The 23701-nt window shown below is 29.2% G+C and overlaps 1 protein-coding gene across 1 annotated transcript in view; it reads left to right on the top strand.

Moving 5' to 3' along the window:
• The window catches only part of LOC123292830, a 218122-nt gene extending 202254 nt beyond the window's left edge, over positions 1-15868 (top strand). The window contains exons 8-15 of the mRNA XM_044873544.1: positions 5994-6269; positions 6908-9045; positions 9801-10279; positions 10345-10448; positions 11427-11591; positions 11669-11899; positions 12590-12918; positions 15592-15868. Of these exons, the coding sequence (XP_044729479.1) occupies positions 5994-6269; positions 6908-9045; positions 9801-10279; positions 10345-10448; positions 11427-11591; positions 11669-11899; positions 12590-12918; positions 15592-15868 (3999 nt within the window). The remainder of the gene's footprint in view (positions 1-5993; positions 6270-6907; positions 9046-9800; positions 10280-10344; positions 10449-11426; positions 11592-11668; positions 11900-12589; positions 12919-15591) is intronic.
• Positions 15869-23701: the final 7833 nt, after the last annotated feature.

The following is a 23701-nucleotide window of genomic DNA, read 5'->3' as shown; positions in this document are numbered from 1 at the left end:
GGATTTATTCTCCAACTCAATATTCCACCGCAATACCAATTTTGTCTCTGGACTCATCGCCAGGGTTGTGAGCTCGTGAAGTGTAGTATTCATCATATTTACAAATTTTAAAGGCCGAATGGTATCGATGACTTTCCCTCTCCCCGCTGGATCATCTTTTAGTGGTGTAAAGTTATGTCTTTATATCATAGTTTGAGAGTAAATAATTCCAATGCAGAAAATTGAAGTCCAATGCAGAGAATATAAAGTAGCTTAATGGTATTCAAAAAGGGAGAGAAAAATTTTTTGTAGTGATTTATAAACATGCATTTATTCTACAAATCGAGGGGTGGGGGTTGTGGCTAGTTTATGTATTCTAGATTTTTGTGATGTTATGTAAGTTTTTCTTGTTCTGAACTATATTATTGAACCATTGCCGAGTTATACTATTACATACAATATATACCCAAGTTTAACTTGTTATACAGAGAAACTGATGTACATTCATCTTTCCTCGGGTTATAATCACAGTACTAAACTAATGTGCCTATCATTAATCAGCCTTAGTTTCAAAGTAAATGTGCTCATTGCTGGCTGGTCCTTTTAAATGAGCCAACATCATCTCTATACCCATCACAATATATAAACACCACCACCATCACCCACGCCACAAAGGCGGACTGACATCGTTTCTCCTATAGTAGAGTACCGTTCGTTTTCTGTTGATGGTGATCATTATAATTATTACGTTATGGCCATTATACAAATTATTTCTTACTTTTTTCTGTTTAATTGTTAGATTAATTTCATTAATTAAACCATTCTGTAAAGTTTATACCTTTTAATTAAAGTTTTCTTCGAAATTGAAAATGTAGAGATAGGGAGAAAATTTATGAAACAGTATAGTGGATAACGTTGTAATTTGATAATATCTCGAAAAAACTTGCTTTTCTAAATATTCTATAGGCTGGCCATCCAATTTGATTAGAAATTTCGGAAAATGATAACTGATGCAATAGCTATAAACTATAAAGGATGAAGATAGAAAAAACATTTCTATGAAAAAATGCCTTATTTGGTCAACTGATAAGACACTTAACTATAAGAGATGTTTACAATTGAAAACGTACCTTTGCCAACCTGTTTTTGCTATGTGCGTTCATAGGAAAACAGTATGTAAATTTTAAATGATCATAAATGAACTGGTAAAAGTTTCAAGTATAGTTATCGATTTATATTTTCCTTTTATTTAGTTCCATGTATAAACTTACTTTTTGTCACTTTTAAACTTGAAATTCAACGAAGTTAATTCGTCAACAGAATATTTTTTCTTTCTTAAAGTATTCCAAATCATTTAAACTTTTATTTTTATTTTATCAAAAAACTAATTTATTTTTATATTATCAGAAAATTTCTCTATTAACAAGTCTCATGAACGTACGTCCTTAAGATAAAAATTATTGAATTAAAACTAATGATTTGCTTATTACCTTTACAAATCATAGATCTATAATATTTTATATTTATTTCCGAAAACTGAAAATTTGAGACTCTATTATCAATATCGTGTCTATCAACTTTTTAAACTACGAAAATTTTATAGCTGGGAACTTCGCATTCAGAATACCCAGTTTTTTGCATTTTTAACACATTTATCTTCTTATCTGAATATCCTCCTCCATTCACAGTCTTACGCTTCCCACGCAATTAAAAATTTTCCAGAATTCTTCAAAGAGAAGCCTCCATCAACTATGAAAATTTTCGTAAAAGTAATAGTTATTAAGACAAGCTTTCAAATTTCTAGCTCTACTAAAGTAACTGCTCTGCTACGCTTGGTCAAAGGTTATCCGTGTTCATATAATCTCAAAAACGAAACAATTCAATCCAAACACTAATTTCGATTTTGTGAACTACCTAATCTGAACTACCTAATCTTAACTGTTTTAGCTGGTATTTTCACTCTAAATAAAGGGTACAATTGAAATTTTGCAACAAATGACATTTTTAGGAGTATTTCCATATGGAGTTCTTGGAAATTTCGGCATACAATCCTTCTGTTTTAAACACAAAAATAAAAAGGTTCCGTGCAACTTCCCAAAAAACTTTTGAAAGTGAATATATCTCACATATTTTAAATTTTTAAACTTTTAAATACTGTTTACCAAACATTTCAAATATATTAGATATTTATACATATAATTACTTAAAACTTAAAACTATAATATATGATGAATATATAAATATTAAAATAATTTCATCCCTTAAAATAATTTAGGGGTACAACACACACATGTAGTAAAATATTTTATATGTAAATGGACCAATTCATAACTGACTACTGACTGGACTTTAATTCCAGTTTCACAAGTTGATTCCCTCACCCTCATTTTTATAAATATGATCACCATCCAAATGATATCAAAATCTTCATCTTAAAATCACCATAATCACACACACACATTTATTTATAAATTAAAACGTTATAGTTTAAAAACACTTTTTTTCTTAAACCGTTATAAACAATTACACACATATATTAAAATATAAGTTAAATTAGTTTAATTCTGAATAAAAATAATATAATTAATTGATTTTTAATTACGATACAGTGAAAAACTAATTTGAGTTTTTTAACACATGAAATAAATAAAAATTTAGAGTGTAATAAAAATGGATTTGTTGTATATTGAATTAATAAGGTTTTATTTCTGTTTGTTATGTTTTATTTGAAGATAAATAGAAAGATAGATTGATTACGTAAATTAATTAAAGTGTATCGTAGAAATACATTAATTAAAGGATATTGCACACTAAACATGGATAATTGGATACCACAGCATCATTATTACTATTATACGGTATGAACTAATGAACCAATCCATTATTAAGATTTTTTTTTTTTTAAATAAAAATATATATATATTTTTTTTTGTTGAGCTTTCAAAATATTTACGTTTATATGATAATACAGGTTATATAGAATCTAGTTACTCTTGTCCATAATACACTAAATTACAAGAGTTATTTTTTTATTTAAATAGGTTCAGTATCACGTACCAAAAGTAAATGCACAAGATCCTTACAAAAATAGGCCGGAGAAGTGCCTCCATTTTAAGGAAGGCTATTTCTCCATAACTTTAGACCAAAAAGGGTAATAACCTTTATTGTAGAAAATTAAACTACCTACCTTTTTTTATCACTAACCGTTTATTACCTCTTCTAATGTTTGTTTAAACAAGAAAATGATAATAACATCTACTTTTAAATCTACAAACCTAAAACTTTTACTTAAAACTTTTTTTTTTTTCTAAAATTAATATGTATAAAGTTATAGCGCGTTTAATGTTGCAAACACCGGGTGCAAGATTATTAAAAAAGAAGTATACACAGTGTAATGATAAAAATTCAATATGAATAATATTAAAGATAATGACATAATTAGCAATAAATAATTTGCCTTCTTACCTGCAAAAACAACGACCACTCCTTGAAATATTTTTTAAGATTAACAAAAATTGACTGAAAAGATAGGAAATTTTATTATTTATAAAAAAGGTTGCTATCATTTTTGGTTTGAAGTGCACCGTTACGAGGCTATAATACGTAACAATTTCTCTCAAAATGGCGGCACTTCGTCCCTCCAAATTTGTAAGAATTTTGTGTATTTACATTCAATACGTGATAATAAACCTATTTTTAGAAAAAAATAACTCCTGTAAATTAGTGCAAGAATTCTCAATTCCGTAGCTGTAGTGCGACATTGAGCGCGTAATATCTTCAACAATATCGATTTTAGAAAGAAAACTTTAAAGTCAAAGTTTTAGAAAATTTATAGATTTAAAAGTTATTAGCATTTTATTGTTTTAACAAATATTAGAAGAGATATCGGTCAAAAAGTCAATAAGTAAATCATAGTCGTATGTCATAAACGGTTACTGATACAAAACAAATTATGTACAAAAAAGACAGGAAATTTAATTACCTACAATAAAGATTATTTCCATTTTTGGTCTAAAGTGCACGGTTATTCAAATATAACCCAAAACGGTTTTCCTTAGAATGGAGGCACTCTCGCCTATTTTTGTAAGGATTTTGTGCATAGTCAGTACGTGATACTGAACCAATTTAAATGAAAAATAACTCCTTTAATTTATTGCAGAAAAAAATTCTCCGTAGTCTGAAATGTATATGTAAGTTTCAATAAAGTAGGATTTGTAATTTTTGATTCAGTATATCAGACGAATTTTCTACCGCATCGACTCGTTTTCAATGCGATACAATTTTCTTGGAAAATACAATATAAAAAAAAATAATTTTTTTGTATTCAAATAAAAACAATTGTTATTACTATACTAGTAGACTGATATTTATTTAAGCAAACAAGAGACTATTCAGAAAATAAATTACAATTCGAAATGAATTGGTGTTTTTTGGTACATTTTTACTTATTGGGAACTATAGAGATTGAAAAAGAATACTCTCGTCACTCTCTCGAAAATTTTCGTCAAGATTTTAATTTCCAAATTGTTTCTCTCATCTCTCGCAGCATCGCTAGTTTTTTATCGGCCTGGTACACAGGTACTTACCTTTTATCACCTAGTACAGGTGATTTTTCGTGTTTTTGGACATTCCTACATCTATAATTAAATAATTTAGCTCAAAAAATATAAAAATTTAGTTCGTTTGACGGTTAAATAACTGCATTTATTCGATATATTCCAAATTTGATCAAATTTTAAAACAAAAAAATTTTTTTTTCTCCATTTTTCTCACTTAAAATACCACTATAAAAAATTTGGTAAATTGCAGAGCTGAATAAATAAGGATAAAAAAATTTTTTTAGGCTAATTTTAACCCAGAAAATACACGGTAAGAAATGCATGTCGTTTACTACAATGCTGATATGGTATGGACGCAGATACTAAAGTATCTATGATAGTATAAGTAATAATCTCATAGTATTGAATAGAGCTATCCACCAGAAGTATTGTGTGTATCGCCAAACAGTATGGACCTGACGCCCATACTTCATGGCTTCGCCCGCCGTAACTATTGCTGATATTAATTTTTCCTCAATGCAGTACAAAGTATGGTGCCGAGACTGACAAAGCGATAATCACCACAAAAAATTTCTTACCGTGTACAACTCGACACCATTGATTGGACAAGTAGTTTAAACTTAAATCGTATACAAAGGATGATATCTCGGAGCAACTTCGTTAGTCGCTATTTCAGCAACATGTCGTTCAATTGCAAAATCAATCAGATTAAAAATTACGATTAAAGGATTGAAAAAGACTAAAATTCAGCGTATTTTTCAATTAGATAAATATTTTTCGAGATATCTCAAAATACCTCATATAGAAATATTAGGCAAGGTGTCCAAAAATACTCACTCATCGAAAATAGACACGATTTTTACATTTTTTGATTCAAAGTTGCCTTAAAATCGTTGAAAGGAACTGATGTTTTTGCAAATAGTTCTGAGACATCGATTGAAATCGTATACAATACGACTGATATCCTTGAGCAATTTCTTCAGTCGGTACCTCAGAAACCTGACGTTCAATTGCAAAATCAATCTGATTTTCGTGTTTAAATTATTTAGGGTTGTAATAATTTGCTAATGTCTCAATCATTAAACCAACCAAATTTTTGTATCTTTTGAGTCAAAGTTACCCTATATAGCAAGTATAATGAACTTCCGAAACAAAAATTATTTTTGTGTGAAAATTTTTTGTCTTTGATTTGTATATAAATCATGTTCTAGAGTAATTTCAGAAAACGAACCAGATTTTCGTGTGTTTTTTTTTTTTTGAATAAACCCAAAATCCAGTGTTAACAAACGAAATGTACTAAAAATTACGAGCATAAGTGTGTCAAATTATTAATTAGGTACCTACTCCAAAATTGAATTTTGATATCTTACTTCGTATTTTGAATCATAAAATAAAATTTTTTGAAATTTTACACTGTAAGCGATCTCTCATGAAAGTTATTTCTTTTTTTTTCAGGCACAAAGCAATGTATTTAAATCCAATGCGTCAAATTCAACAACTACAACGACTGGTGGCAATCAAGTGATTACAACAAGTAATGGAACAGGAGGAACAAATAATACGACAGGCAATCATGTTAACAATAATAATAATTTGAACACAAGTAATAATTCAACACAACCTATGCAAATTATACCAAAACCAGTGGAGTGTAATTTATGTCATCGAAAGTTTAAAAATATTCCGGCTTTAAATGGTCACATGAGATTACATGGTGGTTACTTTAAAAAGGTATGTATGTATGTACCCTATAACATTATAAGGACCAAAAACTTATCATTTACATATTTTTATGGTAAAATTATTTATAACAAATGGATAAATTTTATTACTTTAGTTTCGAAAAGTTAACTAACATTTTTAACCTTCAACTGTACTTATCAAATATATGCGTGGGTATATTGTATTAAAAAAGAAAAGCTGTATCATAGACTAGGAGCACTGGAACAGGACAAAGTCGGGTGGGGAATTTCTCAAGCACAACCTAAGAAATAAGGTTTAACAACTAGCAAATAACTTAATAACATTCATTTCGAAAATTATAAGTAATATCAGCCCAATAAAACTGATAGACAGATTGTTATTCAAAACTCAGATGGTTAAATGCCTAATTCCACGACCAATGTAATTATTTTATTCTAGAAATCTGAATAATAATTGTTTCCCATTTTGAGGATTTCTCATTTCAATGGTTGTCTAAATAACTCCGTTACTTCTTGTGTGAAGTCACGGAGTTGAGTCAAACATTTGAAATCAAACATTTAAGTCACTCGTAAATCTTTTTGTTGTTGTTCAATATACAATAATTTTCAATTACAGTATACGTAGCTAATATTTGTGGCGCAACTAATAATTTTTTTTAATTATAGGACGCAGAAAATAAAAAATGTGAAAAGAAAGAATCAGTAGGCCCACCATTACAAACAGCTAGTGTAAGCGTTCGGGCATTAATTGAAGAGAAAATCATTAACAAGCGTAGCATAAATCCTCAAAATGTAATTTCAAACAATACATCAACAGTTGCAACTTGTAATGCCTCCACTACTACGACAAACAGTTCGGCAGCAGATTCAATAATTCGTACATCAACCACTACAGCAAGAGCTGCAGTAACAAGTACAAATGCACCGCCATTATTCCCACTCACTAATAATACGAATTCGAATGAACTAAAAGTAACATCATTTGTTATACCAGCACCTCCACAAAATACTTCATCAACGCTGCCAATTGATAAGAATCGGCGGCATAGTGATACAGAAAAATTCACGGTACCACGTGCCCCGTCTGTAAACAATACAGCGCAACATGAAGCCGAGGCGTTAGCGGATCTAATACTGAAACGTAGTGCGAAAGTTGTAAAGCGTACTGTCTCTGATCCAGGACAGCTACCACAATCCACAACTCAACAACAACAATTGCAATTGCAATTTGAGCAGGCAAATGAAGCATTCTCACTAGCGGGAGTAACATTTCAGCATGATGAGTCAACAAGTGAATATTTTTCGTCGTCGCTGCAAGAAGATGTGTTCCACCAAGTGCAAGAAACTATGTTATTGCAAGGTGTAGATGCAGCTCAATTAGCTGAAAGTATTCAGTTACAAGCCTCATCATTACTACAAGGACAATCAACAGAAGAACATTTACAAGACATTGCCTCGTTAGAGGAATATGCAAATGTTACGGCAAGCTTACAGCGAGACACATCAAGTACACCAAATCATACGGTAGTAAATCAAGAATTGCAAGCTGTATTAGATTCACCATTACCTGAAAGTTTAGCTGAATTTAGTACGTATCATTCCACTGGAATTAACTCACCAAAAGATGTTCTCTCAAATTATACATCAACGCCATCACCAATGCCCTCATATTCAACGTCACCTCACTTGTCATTGGCTACTCAAAGTCCTCTACAATCACCATTAATACGTCATCAAGATTCCCCTGGTTTTGCATATCCTACACCACCAGCAAGCCATGAAGGACAATCTCCAGGATTCTCCAATACACATTTATTACCGTTATTATCTCCACAAACAAATGAAAGCTTTTCTACTCAGCAGCATCGTGAATTAGATGAACCTCCACAAGCCTCGAGTCCATTATCTGCCGCGTTTTATACTTCAACCATGTCAAGCGCCGCAGCAGTAGAAGAAGCATTGGAAGAAGTTTTACCTGGAGAAAACATTGTACCCGATGATGTATATACAACGTTAACAAACTCACCGCCTCCCACGCAAGATGATTCACCAAGTGAACCGTCTCAAAATTTAACAGGAAATCATCGAAATACGATACAAACTTCAAGTGTACCAGTGGTTTCTTCGCCACAAATTATTTATCCAATGTCACCACATTATACTTTACAATCACAAATGATGCCAAATTCTGATGATCCGTTATTGTCAAGTAGTCCAAAAGATTTTTCATCGAGGAAAAAATTTGAATTTGGTAGTTTTCAATCATTTAAAATTGTTTCTGGTAATAGTATTGTGGATTTAACTAATCCAGCACTAACGGGTATCTTAGTTGATAGTAACGGTGAATTGAAATTCATACAAACTTCAAGTCCATTTACAACCAAAAATATTGTGGTCACATCAACGGGAAATTTAAATGCAGTGACATCTCAAGCCCAAGGGCCAACAACAGTACAAATAATTCAGCAACCAAGCAGTACAACACAGCCGGCACAAATTATTGCTACAACGAATCGAAAAATTGAAGATAATAAAATTGTAATTGGACAACAAAGTAGTTTTATACAACAACAGCAACAATTGCAACAACAGCAGCAACAATTACAACAACAGCAACAACAATTACAACAGCAACAATTGCAGCAGCAGCAACAAAATATACAAACTAAATTGGCTAAACTCTGTAAAACAGCCCAATATATAACACCCAGTAAAATAAATATAGCATCCAGGCCAAAATTACATATTGCGGTAGATAATTTAAAACAAGAAGAGCCCGATGATGTGTTTTTGAGTCCTACTACGTAAGTATTTTAGAAAGAATTTATTTTTAATAATTGAGAAGCGTTCATTTGATTTAAATCGTTGCTTTCATCTTATTTAAACTCTTTAATTTCTCCAAGCACAAAAACTGCTCAAAATCTATAGTATAAGATCGAAGATCTAAAATATAAACTAAGAATTTAATGAAAATGAATTCAATTAAAAATTAAAGCTCGACGACATAAAAATGGCTGAGAACAATGTTAAAATAGAGTTAAATAATAATCTTGATTTCATTTGAAAAGGTCTTGGATAAAAACTAATTGCAGATCCAGACCTCCTTTATAGAGGTGAGTTTATATGACTCGTAGGCACAATCACCTTTAATAATCGAAAACTTCTAATGAAATGCAGATTTTGACCTTCGGTTTTTTTTATACTTGTTTTAAGTGTTCTAAAATGTATGTATTTGGAACGTTCTAATCAAGAGCTTCCATTGAAAACCAAACACGACAAATTTATCGGGGTAGTTTTTAATCTAGATTTTTATGACATATTATGGACGCCATTTTAATTTTAATTTTTATGATATCACCCGATCCTTGCCTCACCGACTGTTAATTCAAATCCAATAATACCTTTTTTAAACGAGTGAAGAATTAAGGCAGTACTGGAGAATAGAAAATACATAGAACCGAAGCGAGTACGTGCTAAAATCATAACTTTCCTCTTTGCTGATTATATGTTTTTTTTATAAGTAAAAGTAGCTGTTACTTAATTATTGCATTGCTTTCAGGATACCTGCAAGTCCAATTCGTGCGTCAAGAAAACGACCACGTTCAGAACCGCCCTTAGTAGTACCCATAGTTCATCAATCACGTTTGCGAGCATCGCGAGGTCGACCTCCAGGTGCAGCCCCATACACACCTGCACCAATGTTAAATCCATCACGCGTGGGACCTGGTTTATATGCTCATGCCAAATTAAAAGCAAATCTTAATCAATCTAATAATCGACTTAATATAAGCTTAAATCATATATTAAATCGGAACAATTCAAAGTCAAATAGTATCGCTTGCGATAAATTGTTATCGAGCCAGTTATTTAGTGATACAATACCAGAGAGTGATTCAACGCCGCACATAAACGTAGGCCCACAATATCAATGTACAATTCCCCCACAAATCAAAATGACTGGGAAAGACAATCGTGAACCCAATTATGAGCATTTGCTATGGGATCCTGGTATTAATTCTATATGCACTGAGACTGAGCGTAAGTATTTAACAAAAATTTCTGCCCCAATGAGCATTTTCAAACTATTTTCTTTTCTTTTTTAGTAAATATGTACCTTGAATTAGCTTGCTGTGCTGCTGTTCCTGGCGGTGGTCGGAATAAGGAATATGCTTTACATTTGTTGTATTTATGTGGAGGAAACATACAAGTAAGCAAAATTTTCTACGCTAAGCGTAGTATTCAGTTATTGGGTAAATGGAGGTTTGCGGTAAATCGAAATCTGGGGAATAGTTGATATTAACTATCGACATATTTCATTAATATAATAGAAATTAATTGTGTCAAAGTGAAAGTTTACATTCTTTAAATCATTAAGAAAGAGAAAATTCTTAAATTTGCTTTTAAATATCTCGGCATCTAAATGGTCAAGCATTTTCAGGCTCCGAAATTAATAGTAAACGTAATTCTTTGTTTACAAAAAAACTGTTTTCACCCTTAAACAGTTTTTTTGGAAACTCCATTACTTTTAAACATTCAAGAATTTTTTTAAATACTTGACAATAATATTGTTTTGAGCAATTCTTGTTGCAATCATTTTTCACGTACAACATAAACAACTACAGAGATAAAATTATGTTATCTTTTCAATGCTGATTTTACCGAAGTAAGCTTGAGCCTAAAAAGAGAAGTCTCACTGGCAATACATTTAGGGCAAATGTTTGGTAATTGTATTTTTAACAACGCAGAAAAAGCAAATATCGGAGAGATATTTATTGCCCATAATTGATTGCTTCCTGATGTTTTATTTTAAAGATACTTTTCTGGTGACCATTCATTATTTTGTGAAATTATATTTAAAAAGATAATTTTAGTCACAAAAATATCTCGGATTTAATTATAGTATAATCCCTGGTTTTTGAAAACTTGAGATTATATTAGATTTTCAAAACCTGAGATTAGACTGAGTTCTAAAATCTAAATCTGACACCAATTTCACTGCAGCAATTCAAGTTACCACTTTTCAGAAATTCAAGCTTTGTATGCAATCCGATACGAGATATTAACTGTGCTCAGAGATAGTAGTAACCGTCAAAATTTCTCCTAAGTTCGATCTATTACAAGCTTGTCCTCTTTTTTCGACAATACATAAAGTTTTTGGTTGAAAATGTTATAATTTTTGTAACAGGAAGCGATGTTACGGCTAATGCATCCATCCCCAGCTCTACCTAAAGACCATAGTTTATTGTCGTATCAATATTGTGAAGGAGATTGTTGGAGCCAAACAGAAACCGAGGCATTCCATAGAGCACTATTAAAGCATAACAAAGATTTTTACCAAGTGGCTAAAGAGGTATACAGTATTTCATATGCCATACTTAACAGGCTAATTTTTAACCGATTTTTTTACCTTGTTTTTCTAACATTTAGGTCCAAACGAAAACCACAAAACAATGTGTACAGTTCTATTACCTTTGGAAAAAAATATGTTCTGATGAATATAAACGAATACGCTTGAATAATGGTCGGAGTCATCGTGATACACCGCCCATAAATAGTAATGATAGTAGTAATGGATTGATGGATTGTGATACTTCACCGAGTCAAACGCAACCTGAGCTACATAGAACTTTTACTTGTGAATATGCTGATTGTACTGCTGTAAGTATTTAAAATTTAAACAAAATTATTTAGGAAAATTTAATAAAAGTTTTTCTAACTTCGCGTAACAGAACGAACACAAAAGTAATTATGCTAGTTGTTTTAAAATGATAAGCCAAAATTTATCAGGATCCCCTGACATTAAAATACATACGGAAATATTTAATGAATGTTTCAATTTAATATGAAGAATGCTTTTGATTGCACACTGGATAATTTTAAAAACCTACCTTGTCAAAAATAAAATACAACAAAAATCATTTCTTGGGCCAAGCAATGTATTTGACAGTCATTTCAAAATGACTGACAATTTGAGAGAACGTTGTCGAAGTCCTGCTTAATAGCTTTTCATAGCCGGGGGAAATTTTCCTTTTCGGGAGCTTCTCTTTCACTGGGTCTGGGAAATTTTTATTTGCACGGCAAACTTAAATATTCATTGAAGACGTTATTCAAAAAGAAGATAATGAAATAGAAAATGCAAAAATTATTTCATCCCTCACTCAAACGAACGAAACTATACCTTCGAAATTGACACTTCTGACACTCACATTGATACAAGCAAGAACAATGGCGAGCAAGTCAATGCAGTATGAGCGTCGGTCCAAGCATTTCTTACTGTTTAAATTAAACGGCCCGTTTTAAATATACTTCTATTTTTCCATTATAAATTCTTTATTTTGTCAATTTCAGAGTTTTAATTCAAGAGCAGCATTAAATGGTCATATTCGTATACATGGAGGCACAGTACGTAGATCGCCAACTCCAAACCCCAATAACTACAATCAATCGTCACTACTCTTACAACAGCAACACCAGCAATTAAATTCCCTAACATCGAATTTATTAATCGATAAACGGACTCAATTACAAATCTCATCATCACAAGCTGCAGTTACGTCATCTACATCAAATTGTTTAGTAAATTCAAATGATGTCACCACATCACGTATGTTACAACAACAACAGCAACACGATCATCATCAACACTCTGAGGAATTTCCTTGTAAAGTGTGTGGGAAGTAAGTTCACTCTGTACCTCCTCTACCAACGTTCGTTACCAACGACCACTACTACTGCGAGCGTGTGTTATCACGCAGCAGGTAAATTTACTGTGCTGCCAATCTATAGTCTGTCTAGAAACTTGTGTTTTTTTATAAATCTGTTTCTACTTACTAACTACCTACTACTTTTTTTACAAAATATACTCGTGACCTATTTTGACTAATTTGTTCCCTCCCCACTTGTTCTAAAATATGTAATTAAAATTTTACAGGCTTCAAAACTACACAAGCAAAAACACCGAATACATTCGACTATAATTCATTTCTAAGAAGCATTTTTTTCATTCACTAGAGATTTTTCTAAGTTAAGCTTTCATAAACAGGTTAAAATAAATTGCTGAGGATCTTAGAGTCTATTACTTCCGGTAGGTTAGGTTTAAGGACTCGATCACCTATTCAGAAATCCTCGTTTAAATATTTCAGTTCTCTGTTTCTTACATAGGGTGGTAATTGTAATCTATACACCCAAATATTTCGTTTTGTAGCTAACCAATCAAAAAAAATTGTAGAGATTGATGGGATGTTTTGACATCAGATTGGACCTAGGTTATTTAATAGCAAATTATGATCGGAAACGGTAGGAGATAGAATAACATTTTTAATTAAAAAGTTGATACTCATAACAAAACAATTTTTGTTTAAAATATTTTTTTGAAAAACGTTAGCTTTCGGAGGAAATACGACTTAAAAATATGTCATTTTATTCCAAATAAAATACGCTTAAAGTTTAGCGATAATTGTAGGTCAAAGTCACGGACTCTATTGTAAAACTGTAGACCGGACTTTATTGTAAAACTGTAGGTAATCGTCCTCCTATGTCCGACACCCCTTAAAATCCAACATAACTATAACGGTAATTACAATGCAGATTTATTATAAATACATGAATTTGTTGTGATTGAAATTAGAAAATGATCACTTTGATGTTAAATTTATCGGATAACAAGGTAATGTTTTTCAACAAGTTCCGAACTACAGGGGGTTTGTAGCAGTACTCTATAGTCCGACAAATTCGATAATTCTAAATTACCTTGCAAAACGATCTCTTACCGTTTAGAATATATATAAGTTATTAAAGAAAATAGAAGAACTAGGTCCAATCTGATGTCAGAACATGTTGTCCCCCATCAAACCATGCCACTTTTGTTCAAGTTACTTTTTAATTGGTATACTAGAAAACTTGATAGATATTTAGGTGTATACATAAAATTGACCCAGCCTGTATATCTTTCTCATTGCATTCTCTACGATGTCGTTTGTGATTCTCTCATTGTTTGTAGGTTCCCCGAACAATCGCATCTTATCCCTAGTTCTATTAATCGTGGGTCCCAAGGACCCGCCTTGGGAACTTTCTTCAAAAGCTCGCCATTCTAAAACTTTTAAACAATTTTATTAAAGCAAGCTCTCATAAATTCGTAATTTTTCTTTGTACAAAAATAAACCTAAAACCACTATACACAAAAAGGCGTGAACCACTTTTAAGTGCCCAATCGGCAAGTGACAGAAACAAAACCCTTAAATTTTCACAATTTAAAAGCATACTTTTAAAATTAAAGTCTAAACTAGGCACTGTGTCGCTTAAAACTCTGATAGGTATACTATTATTATAATTATGAGCTTAAGAAAACACCAAAAATGCTTCCACGAACAAGTTGAAATTTAATATCCCCTCATCTACAAAGTTACTCAAAATTAGTCTCGCTTAAGCTTAATACTTTCTTTTCAAACTTTGATATTGTTTGCACACTTCAAATTATAACAACGTTGATAAAAAGCAAAATAAAAACGCTCGAGTATCAGCGTAAATTTGTTTTCAATATGCAAATTTCGCACTAAAAAAACACACGAATAATATTTTTAATACAATCAAATAAACTGTTTTAATTCAAAAATATGTTTATGCATGAGACTTACTGTTTTAGTCCCCGAAATCGAAAACAAAAAAATTTTTTAAATAAATTAAAACCGAACACAAAAACGCAGCACAATTAATACAAAGTTTTTTTTTATTAAAAATTTTTGAAAAAATACGAAATAACTGCATGTGAAACCAACTAGAAATTTATTTTTGTGATTAACGAAATTTCGTATTTTATTCTCTATTTTTTCTTAGAGACACATCTAAAAACATTGTTTTTTGAGTGAAACATTTTTTATTCACTCACTTTTTGAATATTTTGTACTAGCTTACAATTTAATTATTTTTCAAATATATGTAGAAATAAGTGTTTGCAAAGCTAATTTGTTAAAAATTGGAGTCAATTCTCCGTTAATTGCATAAAAGCTATTCATGAAATTGTTTCCGTATCTGAAAAGTGAGACACTAAAAAACTACAATATCTTGATAACTAGTATCATTTGAAGGCTCGTAAAAACTACAATTCACAAGGACGTAATTTTAGAGTAACCATTTATGTGCCATTCTCGAAATTTTTCAACCCACTTATCATTTAGATTGTTCTATATCGAATGCTTTTGTCAAAATTTTGATAGTCTCCTATAACTCGAAAAATAATTGTCCAATTATATTTCAAAAGTTTTTATACTATGAAAAATAATTAAATTAAATTTTTTGTTACTTTCATATTTTTACTATCAAATTTATTAAATAAAATAACTTATATTTTTTAGAGTATTTTCAAAAATAAAAAGTCGAAGTGCTCATATGAAATCACATCGACCACCAGATGCTGAACCACGCCGCCAATCAAAAAATCAACAATCATCATCGTCCACAAATAACAATAATAATCATACAGAAATTATTTCATCGTCATCCTCGTCATGTTCCTCATCTTCGTCAAATATGTCCACGACATCTACAATATCATCAGCATACGACGCTTTTTCACCAATGACGCCTACCAATGTGACCGTTAATTCACCTCTTGTTACCTCATCGCAATAGAAACCAAAATAAAACAAAAAATCATAATGAATTTTACATTTTAAAAATAAAATGTCGATAAGTTCATAAAAATTATTGCTTTCATTAATTAAATTTAAATATTTTAAATTAATTTAGATATTAATTTTCAATCGTTTTTCGTAAGCGCCTATCTTTGATTTTTTCATACTTATTAACAACCTTGACTAGTATTTATAAACTTTTGAAAAAAAAGATACTAAAAATCGAGGTACAAAGGATATTGAAGCTATGTAAGTCTATGACACTTTACTGTTTCTATCTTTCTCCATCGTAATATGGAAATTTAACGTCGTGTTTATTCATAGTCTTAGTACTTTTCGAAATATTTGTATTTTAACAATGTTTCTAGATTTTCCTTAAGTTGACGTTATTTTTATAATAAAAATAAAATTCTATAAATATAGGTCAAAATTATAAAAAGAAAATGAACTCAATATTTTACTCTCCCAAAAGTTAAACAAGCTAAACAAATAAATTGGAAAATTTCTGTGCTGTGATTTTTCTTCATCTTTCATTTGACCATTATATTTATATATCGGCAAATCAGAGATGTAGAAAGAACACAGATGGGATTTCCAGAAAAGTCAAATGTCAATGCATACGTAATTGAAATCGACTCTTATATCGACACTTTTTCTATAAGATATAAGATATAAGATGTAATATACTAATATTATTGACATTATTTTCACTTAGTATAATTAACATTCTTTACACTTATATTTGATACTAAATTGAATTGACTTGTATTTAGATTCTTTGTTTCAAATGGCAATTAACTAGTTTTAATCCATTTCAATCTAAATTATGCCCTTGATTTTTTAAATAAATCAGTAAAGATCGCTAATCAGAAACGAAAATGAAACTTTTGTATATATTTTTTAAGAAACCATTTTTGTAACCTCATTTTTAACTAATATTTAGTGTATTAATAATAAAATATGATAAATTAAAATAATTAAATAAAAAAAAACTAAATGTGATATTAAAAAAAAAAAAGAAAGAAAGAAATATTGCAATATTTTATGAACAATATCGACCTCTTTATTCTATTAATTTGTTTTAATTATAATTAGCTGTTATATTAAGTAATTAATTAATATTTAAATGTATAAAGTATTTATATGTAATTATATTTAATAAAAAAAATTACTTGACTTCCAAAAAAAAAAAACAAAAACAAAAAACTTATTTAATACAATTGTGTGTTGTTGTTAAGCTTTTTTTAAAAAGATGTTCTTGAAAATGACTCAAAATAAATAAATGTTTCTCTCTCCTTAATGCTCAATTTTTGAAACAATAAAGGCATTTTTTTGTAATGTTGATTTTTGATTATTAAAAAAGATTTTTTTCGTTTTTATTTTTCTTATTGAGAATAAAAAAGACTACTTCGAGCTCAATATATACCCAGTAGGTGTTTACATTTTACATATCTCGACATGGCAATAACATTAAAAAAAAAAACATTATTTATATTCAAAAAAATTGAATTAAAAAATATATAATATTTTTTATTTGTTTTTTAAGTATTAAAAAACGTAAATAATTAATTTAATATATATTTATAGATTATATGAGTTAATTGTTTTTGGTTATACATGAAACGGGAAAATACTCAAAGTTATGCATCAATACGTAAGAAAATGCTGCCATCTGTATGCCATTAGTTAGATGTCACTGTGTGGACGTTTCAAAATACAAAAATTTGTTATCATCCTTATTAAACAGTTATTTACTTGGTCAAAAGTCAATATCGATACTCATTACAGACTGTGACTAACCAATGAAAATCTAACATTTTCATTCAAAATACGGTATAATATGGTACGCAATAAATTCGATTTTGTTTCTTTACTTTTTGAAGTGTTCTAAATGGTATAGTACAGGAGACAGTATAAGATCGACGATACCAACTTCGATTGGTTAACAGATCGGTGTAGATTTGTTCATAATGTATGAATAGGCAAGACAATATAGATGACTACACCAGTCTGTTATCCAATCGAAATTGGTATCAGAAGAAATATAATTTAATATCGAAAATAATGGCATAAGCTTGCTTACAAAATACCGTTATGGAAAAAAATTTGATTAAAATTACTTTTATTAAAAATAGCCATGAAAACTTTTCGATAAGCAAGCTTCTAGCTACCAAAAGCGTGTTTATCAATCAATAAAATTTTATTAAAAGAATGGGTCATCTGGTTATAAGATGGGTGAAGGTCGATCTTATACTGTCCCTTAGCCTAGCCATATTAAATATCTTTTGAGCACGCGTGGTCGATACAGTTTAACATTGTTTTGATCAATGTAATTCGTATATTCCATGCATATCTGTTTTTCTAATCGTAGTAGAACTTGTCGTAAGACCTAAATTCCTAATTAATTTCAGTTTTCGTAAAAGATTTTCTGTGGATACTTTCATCAAAGTTTACAAATTACATAAATTATAATTTAATTTAATTTAACGTCTCTTACTACATATTCTTTGCCATTTTCTTAGTTTATAAAAAAAATTCCCAAAATAGTTCAAAAACTTGTTTTACTTCAAAAATTTGTGCCACTAAATTGACCGATTGTGGCCTTTATGGGACTTTCTATACGTTAAATATTAATTTATATGAAATTAAGGACTTAAATTCTGATTGAAAAACAGTTTTATATCTAAAATTTCTGGCTCAAATTTCATTAGTTAGAATGGGAATCAATTTCTATAACTCAATATTCTGCTTCTTTTCCATTGGTAATGCTAATGATTTTGATTTCTAGTGAAGAAAAATTGGTGGAATTTATGTGTTATGAAAAACACTTTGTTTTAGGTATTCAAAGTACAGAAATACCATGAAAATTATAATTTATGAATTGTGTAAAAAATTATTTAAAAAAATTATACATCGGCAAGTTCTACATCCTAATTTAACAAAAAATACTCCCGTTTTTCATAATTATTGTTACATTCAAGATTGTCGTTGAAAATATATGTTTTTATGTTGCAATGAAAAATGACAATCCTTTTCTACAGGAGATGATTTGGAAATTAGAAATCTATTTGGAAAAATAAATAATTTCCAATACAATAGAAGTTTTTATTGAAATATGTATTTAGATTCCAACAACATCCAAATTAAGTTAAGGTTCTTTGTCCGAAAATTCTAAATTTTTTCTTCTAAAGTTATAAAGAAATTAGGGAAAAAAAATTTCTAACCGTTTCTTTGTTGAGGTATAGCAAAGCAAAGTTAATCAATTTTATTGTTGAACAGGAACAACTATAGTTAGAGTATTGGTGGGTGAAGAAGATATCTATATTAGAGGCTTGTAGACTACATTTAGTACTTACACTAAATTTTGCATGATAAATATTTGCGTGTTACCGTATAATTAAAAATTACACATTATTTGATGCCGTGCATATAAACCAAAATATTTTTACAATATTGTACGGAGACAAACACCTTAATGTATACGTCATGTTTAAAATATTTTTCAAAGCATTCAGCGCACAATCAAATTTATCTTTTCATACCTGAATAAATCACAATTTCGTTGATGAATCGTTAATCGAACATAAAATTTGTTATTTATTTGTGCATATTAGTAGATTAAATGTTGGAACCTGGATACTTATATTAATAAAAACGAATCCATGATAAATTTGAAACTCATCCTGTAATTATTTTTGAATTTTTATAAAACATTTTTAAAGTTATTTGAATTGTTAAATTCGTGAATAAAAAACTTTTCTGTTTTTCGCACAACCTTAAGGCACTTTTATATAAATCTTCATCCCATTCAAAAATAAACGTAGTATTTAGTAAAAATTTTCAAAACTTGATATAAAATTACAAAAAAAAGTTTATTGTTAAATGTTAAAACGTTTTTATATGTAATATATTTATGTAATACTGTTTGTACAATGTTCTTACATGTAATGTAATTTTAAACAAAAATATTTACAAAAAATGAAATGTAAATAAAAAAAATTGTAGGTTAGACATATTACAAAAAAAAAATTATACTTTCACTGATAAATAAAACTCACACAGCGACATAAAATGACAACATTTTTGAGAAAAAAACTTGTCAATTTTCCAAAATTATTTTTTCTAAATTATATACCTTTATATGAACAAAAAAATTAAAAACCTGTTGTAAGCCTAAAAATGAATTTGTCAATTTCTTTTCATCTCGGCCTAAGTTTTTTTAAAGAAAATTATTAATTAATAAATATAGCCTACAATAAGTGTAAAACTTCATACAGAGAATACGACTCAAAGAGTAAATCGTAATTTAAAAAAATAAAAGGGACAAAATGTGATAAATTATCCCTGTTGTAATAAATATATTTAGAACGATTTTAGAAAACAATGTAGAAATATTTTAATAGAAAATCTAAAGCCAAAAGATTTATTGAAAAACAAACAAAAAATATTGTTTGAGATTTAGAAGAGTGAATGTAAAAAAAAAATATCGTGTTTATTAATCAAAAACAAATTATTGTTTTTTAACAATGGTTTTAGGTACCTAAAAACGTAATTTATTAAGTTTGTTAATATTAATTAAAAGAAAAGAAAAGTAACATAATGTCTCTACGTAAAGCTCAAAAACAAAAATCTATAATCTCACCTACTTTAAAAAAATTTCATATGTGATTTTGTATTTAGAATATGTAAAAAAAAATAATTAAAAAATAGTTAATATTAAAACAACAATCATTCTTATATTTAAAAAAATAAATTATGTATTTCATAAGTAAATAGTAAAAAAATAAATAAATAATTGTTATATTTACTGTGGTCTTTCAAACAAGAAACAAAAAAAAACTATTGAATATTTAAAAAAAATAAATATTAGTTCTCTATCTTTTCTCTGTTTTATGTTTACCTTTAATAGTGTAAATTGACTTGAAATATAAATAGAGAAATCGTTTGATTTTCTTTGGATAATAAAATGTTATAGGTCAAGGGCCAACCGACATGTATTACAATGGGCCTTATGGCCTTATTATGTCTTACCCAGACAGTCGCTGCCCGATCTAAACTTAATCTAAACTCAGGAAAGGTGATGGAAATTTGACGGACTATTGTCATAACGGAACAAGTTTTTCCTCTACGAAAATTTTAATAATCGGGAATCTCTTACAGGGGACTCCGAATATTTTTCATTGCGTGACAAGCTTAAAACTTATGAATATTCATTCATTAAGAGCGATATTTGAATAAACGATAATAGAGTATTCTACTATGTGAGAAAAAGTACTTCAAAATGTTGATTTTCCTAATAAAAAGGCCACAAAAAATATATTTCGGCAAAATAAATACCCTTTCTTGCTATAAAATTAAATTAATTTTTTAAATCTTTTTTTTCTCGCAAAAACGCTGTCAGCCATTTTGATGACGTACTATTTCAACAAATTAATAATTAATGCTTATTATTTTTGCCTATATGATGTCACACCATGGCGGCTCGTGTTTGAGTCATGTGATATGCAGATTATAAATTATGACATTTAATTTTAATATAGTAAAACAATAATGTGTTTTTAGGATTCAGAATCAGAATATTTAATTATATTTTTTCATAAATTTTAATTTTTTTCAAATTTCATAATTTATTTTTCCCAGCAAAAAAGGCTGTCCGTCGACCCATACCTTGATAATAGCAAATTTTAAGGTGTCAAATTGTGCAGGCCAACTGAAAGAGAAATTTTCTACCTTAAAAAATGCCCTATGGAAAACTACATGGTAGAGGAAAAAGCTGTTAGGCAAAACTAACAGTATCCCAAATTTCTAGTTGTTCCAAAATATCTGTCAAATACTTCCCTTCTAACTCTTGATTTATTAAGATTACTTCACATTATATTCGTGACGTTATCATTTCATTCCGTTTCCATCCTGCATGCATGAAGTAAATTTGAAAGTATTTTTTGTCGAACGACTTCATTTGATTATTAATCAATTAAAAGATTTTTTCTTCCAAAAAGACCCAAATAAACAATTAAAAAAAAATTAGCAATTGCAAATCAAAAATCAAATTTATGATTTCGATTCCAAATTTATAACTGTTTACTTTCGTTAGTTGAATTCTAATGCTCATTCGCGTCCAGCCATTTTACTCAACGATTTTCACACTCATTCCTCTAAGTATGAAAGATGTACGAGCGTCAGATCAATTTTGGATAAAAGCTTGCTTTGTTTTATGTGAAGTTGGACTTAGACTAATTCAATTCTAAAAATTTTAGGGGTAGAGGGTGGTTCAATTATTTCAATAAATAAATGACTCAAAAATTAGGTAAATATAACTTTTATTCTAAAACGGAAATGGTTTTTTTAAACTTTTATGATAAAACGGTAGATGGATGATTTCTCCAAATTTTCATAAATTTCTCCAAAACTAGTCGGTGGAAATTAAAAAAAAAAAAAAAACGAATTAAATTAAAGTTAAAATCTTGATAAATTATTGAAAACAAAAAAAGATTCCGTTGTGCCCGACTAATTAAGGATGTATGACCACGGTAGTGTGGGCACAAATTAAAAAATATATATATTTGCAATTTTGATGGTGAATTATGTTATAACGTAACAATATAAGCCGAAAAGCAGGACGAAAATTTTTCCATATTTGGAATAACTTTCATAAATTCATCGTCAAAGTTGAAAATAAGGTACGAATAATTTCAACCACAAGTCTAAACTTGCCTTGGTGCTCATACTACCTTAAATGCCGTGAAAACTGTTAGCTATGAAAACTATTTACAAAAATGCAATTTATAATTTCACACCAAGAAATGACTTAAAACTGGAAAAAGTTTTGCATCATTTCAACACTTTGGTTGCTGGTAAGCCTTATTCCCTAAAAATTTCCATTTCTTATGCGTATTCTAGCTCTTGAATTAGACTTGTTTTTGCATGTCTTTCAATATTTCCAGGTATAAATAAGAAAATCGTTCAGTGGAATGTGTAACCATCTCCTAGTCCTTAAGATGACTTTTAAATTGAAATTTTCAAGTTGGCAATTTCTATCTTTTCGATTAAAACTACTATAATGTATCAACTAGTGTTCTGGCTAATACAAACACAAAATATATTTCATTAACATTATACTATCCAAAGAAAACAAATTCTAAAGTAAAGTCTCTGCCTCAAGTTGATGATTGAGGATTAAAAAAAAGAATACTTTAAACAAAGTTTTTCATACGCAATCATACTTTCTTCTTAATAGAACAAAAACATGGTAAATTCGTAATAATATTAAAAGACAATCATACAACTTTGATGCAAAGATTATTCAAGTATGTTTAGTCTTTCAAGAAGTCTTTGTCGAATAAGTAATAAACATTTATTTACAAAAAAAAAAATTAATTTTTTTTAAAACTAATTGAAAGAGCTCAAAAAAGCACATTTCTGTCTTCAGAAAAATAAAAAGGATATACAGTACGTCTGAAAACTACAATACCTGAATTTTATTGTCCATAATATATTTAATTATTTCTATAATAGCTAGTTTGTTAAAAATACTATACTAAAAAAATATTTATTATTAAGTCGAATGTCTTTAAAAAAAAAAACATTAAATGACACTTGTGCGTGTGATCGTAAAATATTGATTAGGGTAAAGAGAAAAACCCACCCATATATACTTTTTATATTGTTTAAATAATACCTATGACTATTTTGAAATTTCAAAGGGTTACACAAAATCTTAAAAACTAGTATTTAAATACTTACCTCAGTTTATCATTATTTTTTGAATGTGAACTCCCCTACTCCTCTACAATCACTCTCTGGCTTTGCTAATTTTACTGATTTCTACACA

Source organism: Chrysoperla carnea, chromosome 2, assembly GCF_905475395.1.
Source record: "Chrysoperla carnea chromosome 2, inChrCarn1.1, whole genome shotgun sequence".
Classification (NCBI taxonomy): Eukaryota; Metazoa; Arthropoda; class Insecta; order Neuroptera; family Chrysopidae; genus Chrysoperla; species Chrysoperla carnea.
The sequence above is the reverse complement of the archived record's forward strand: the minus strand, read 5'-3'. Positions and strand labels throughout refer to the sequence as shown.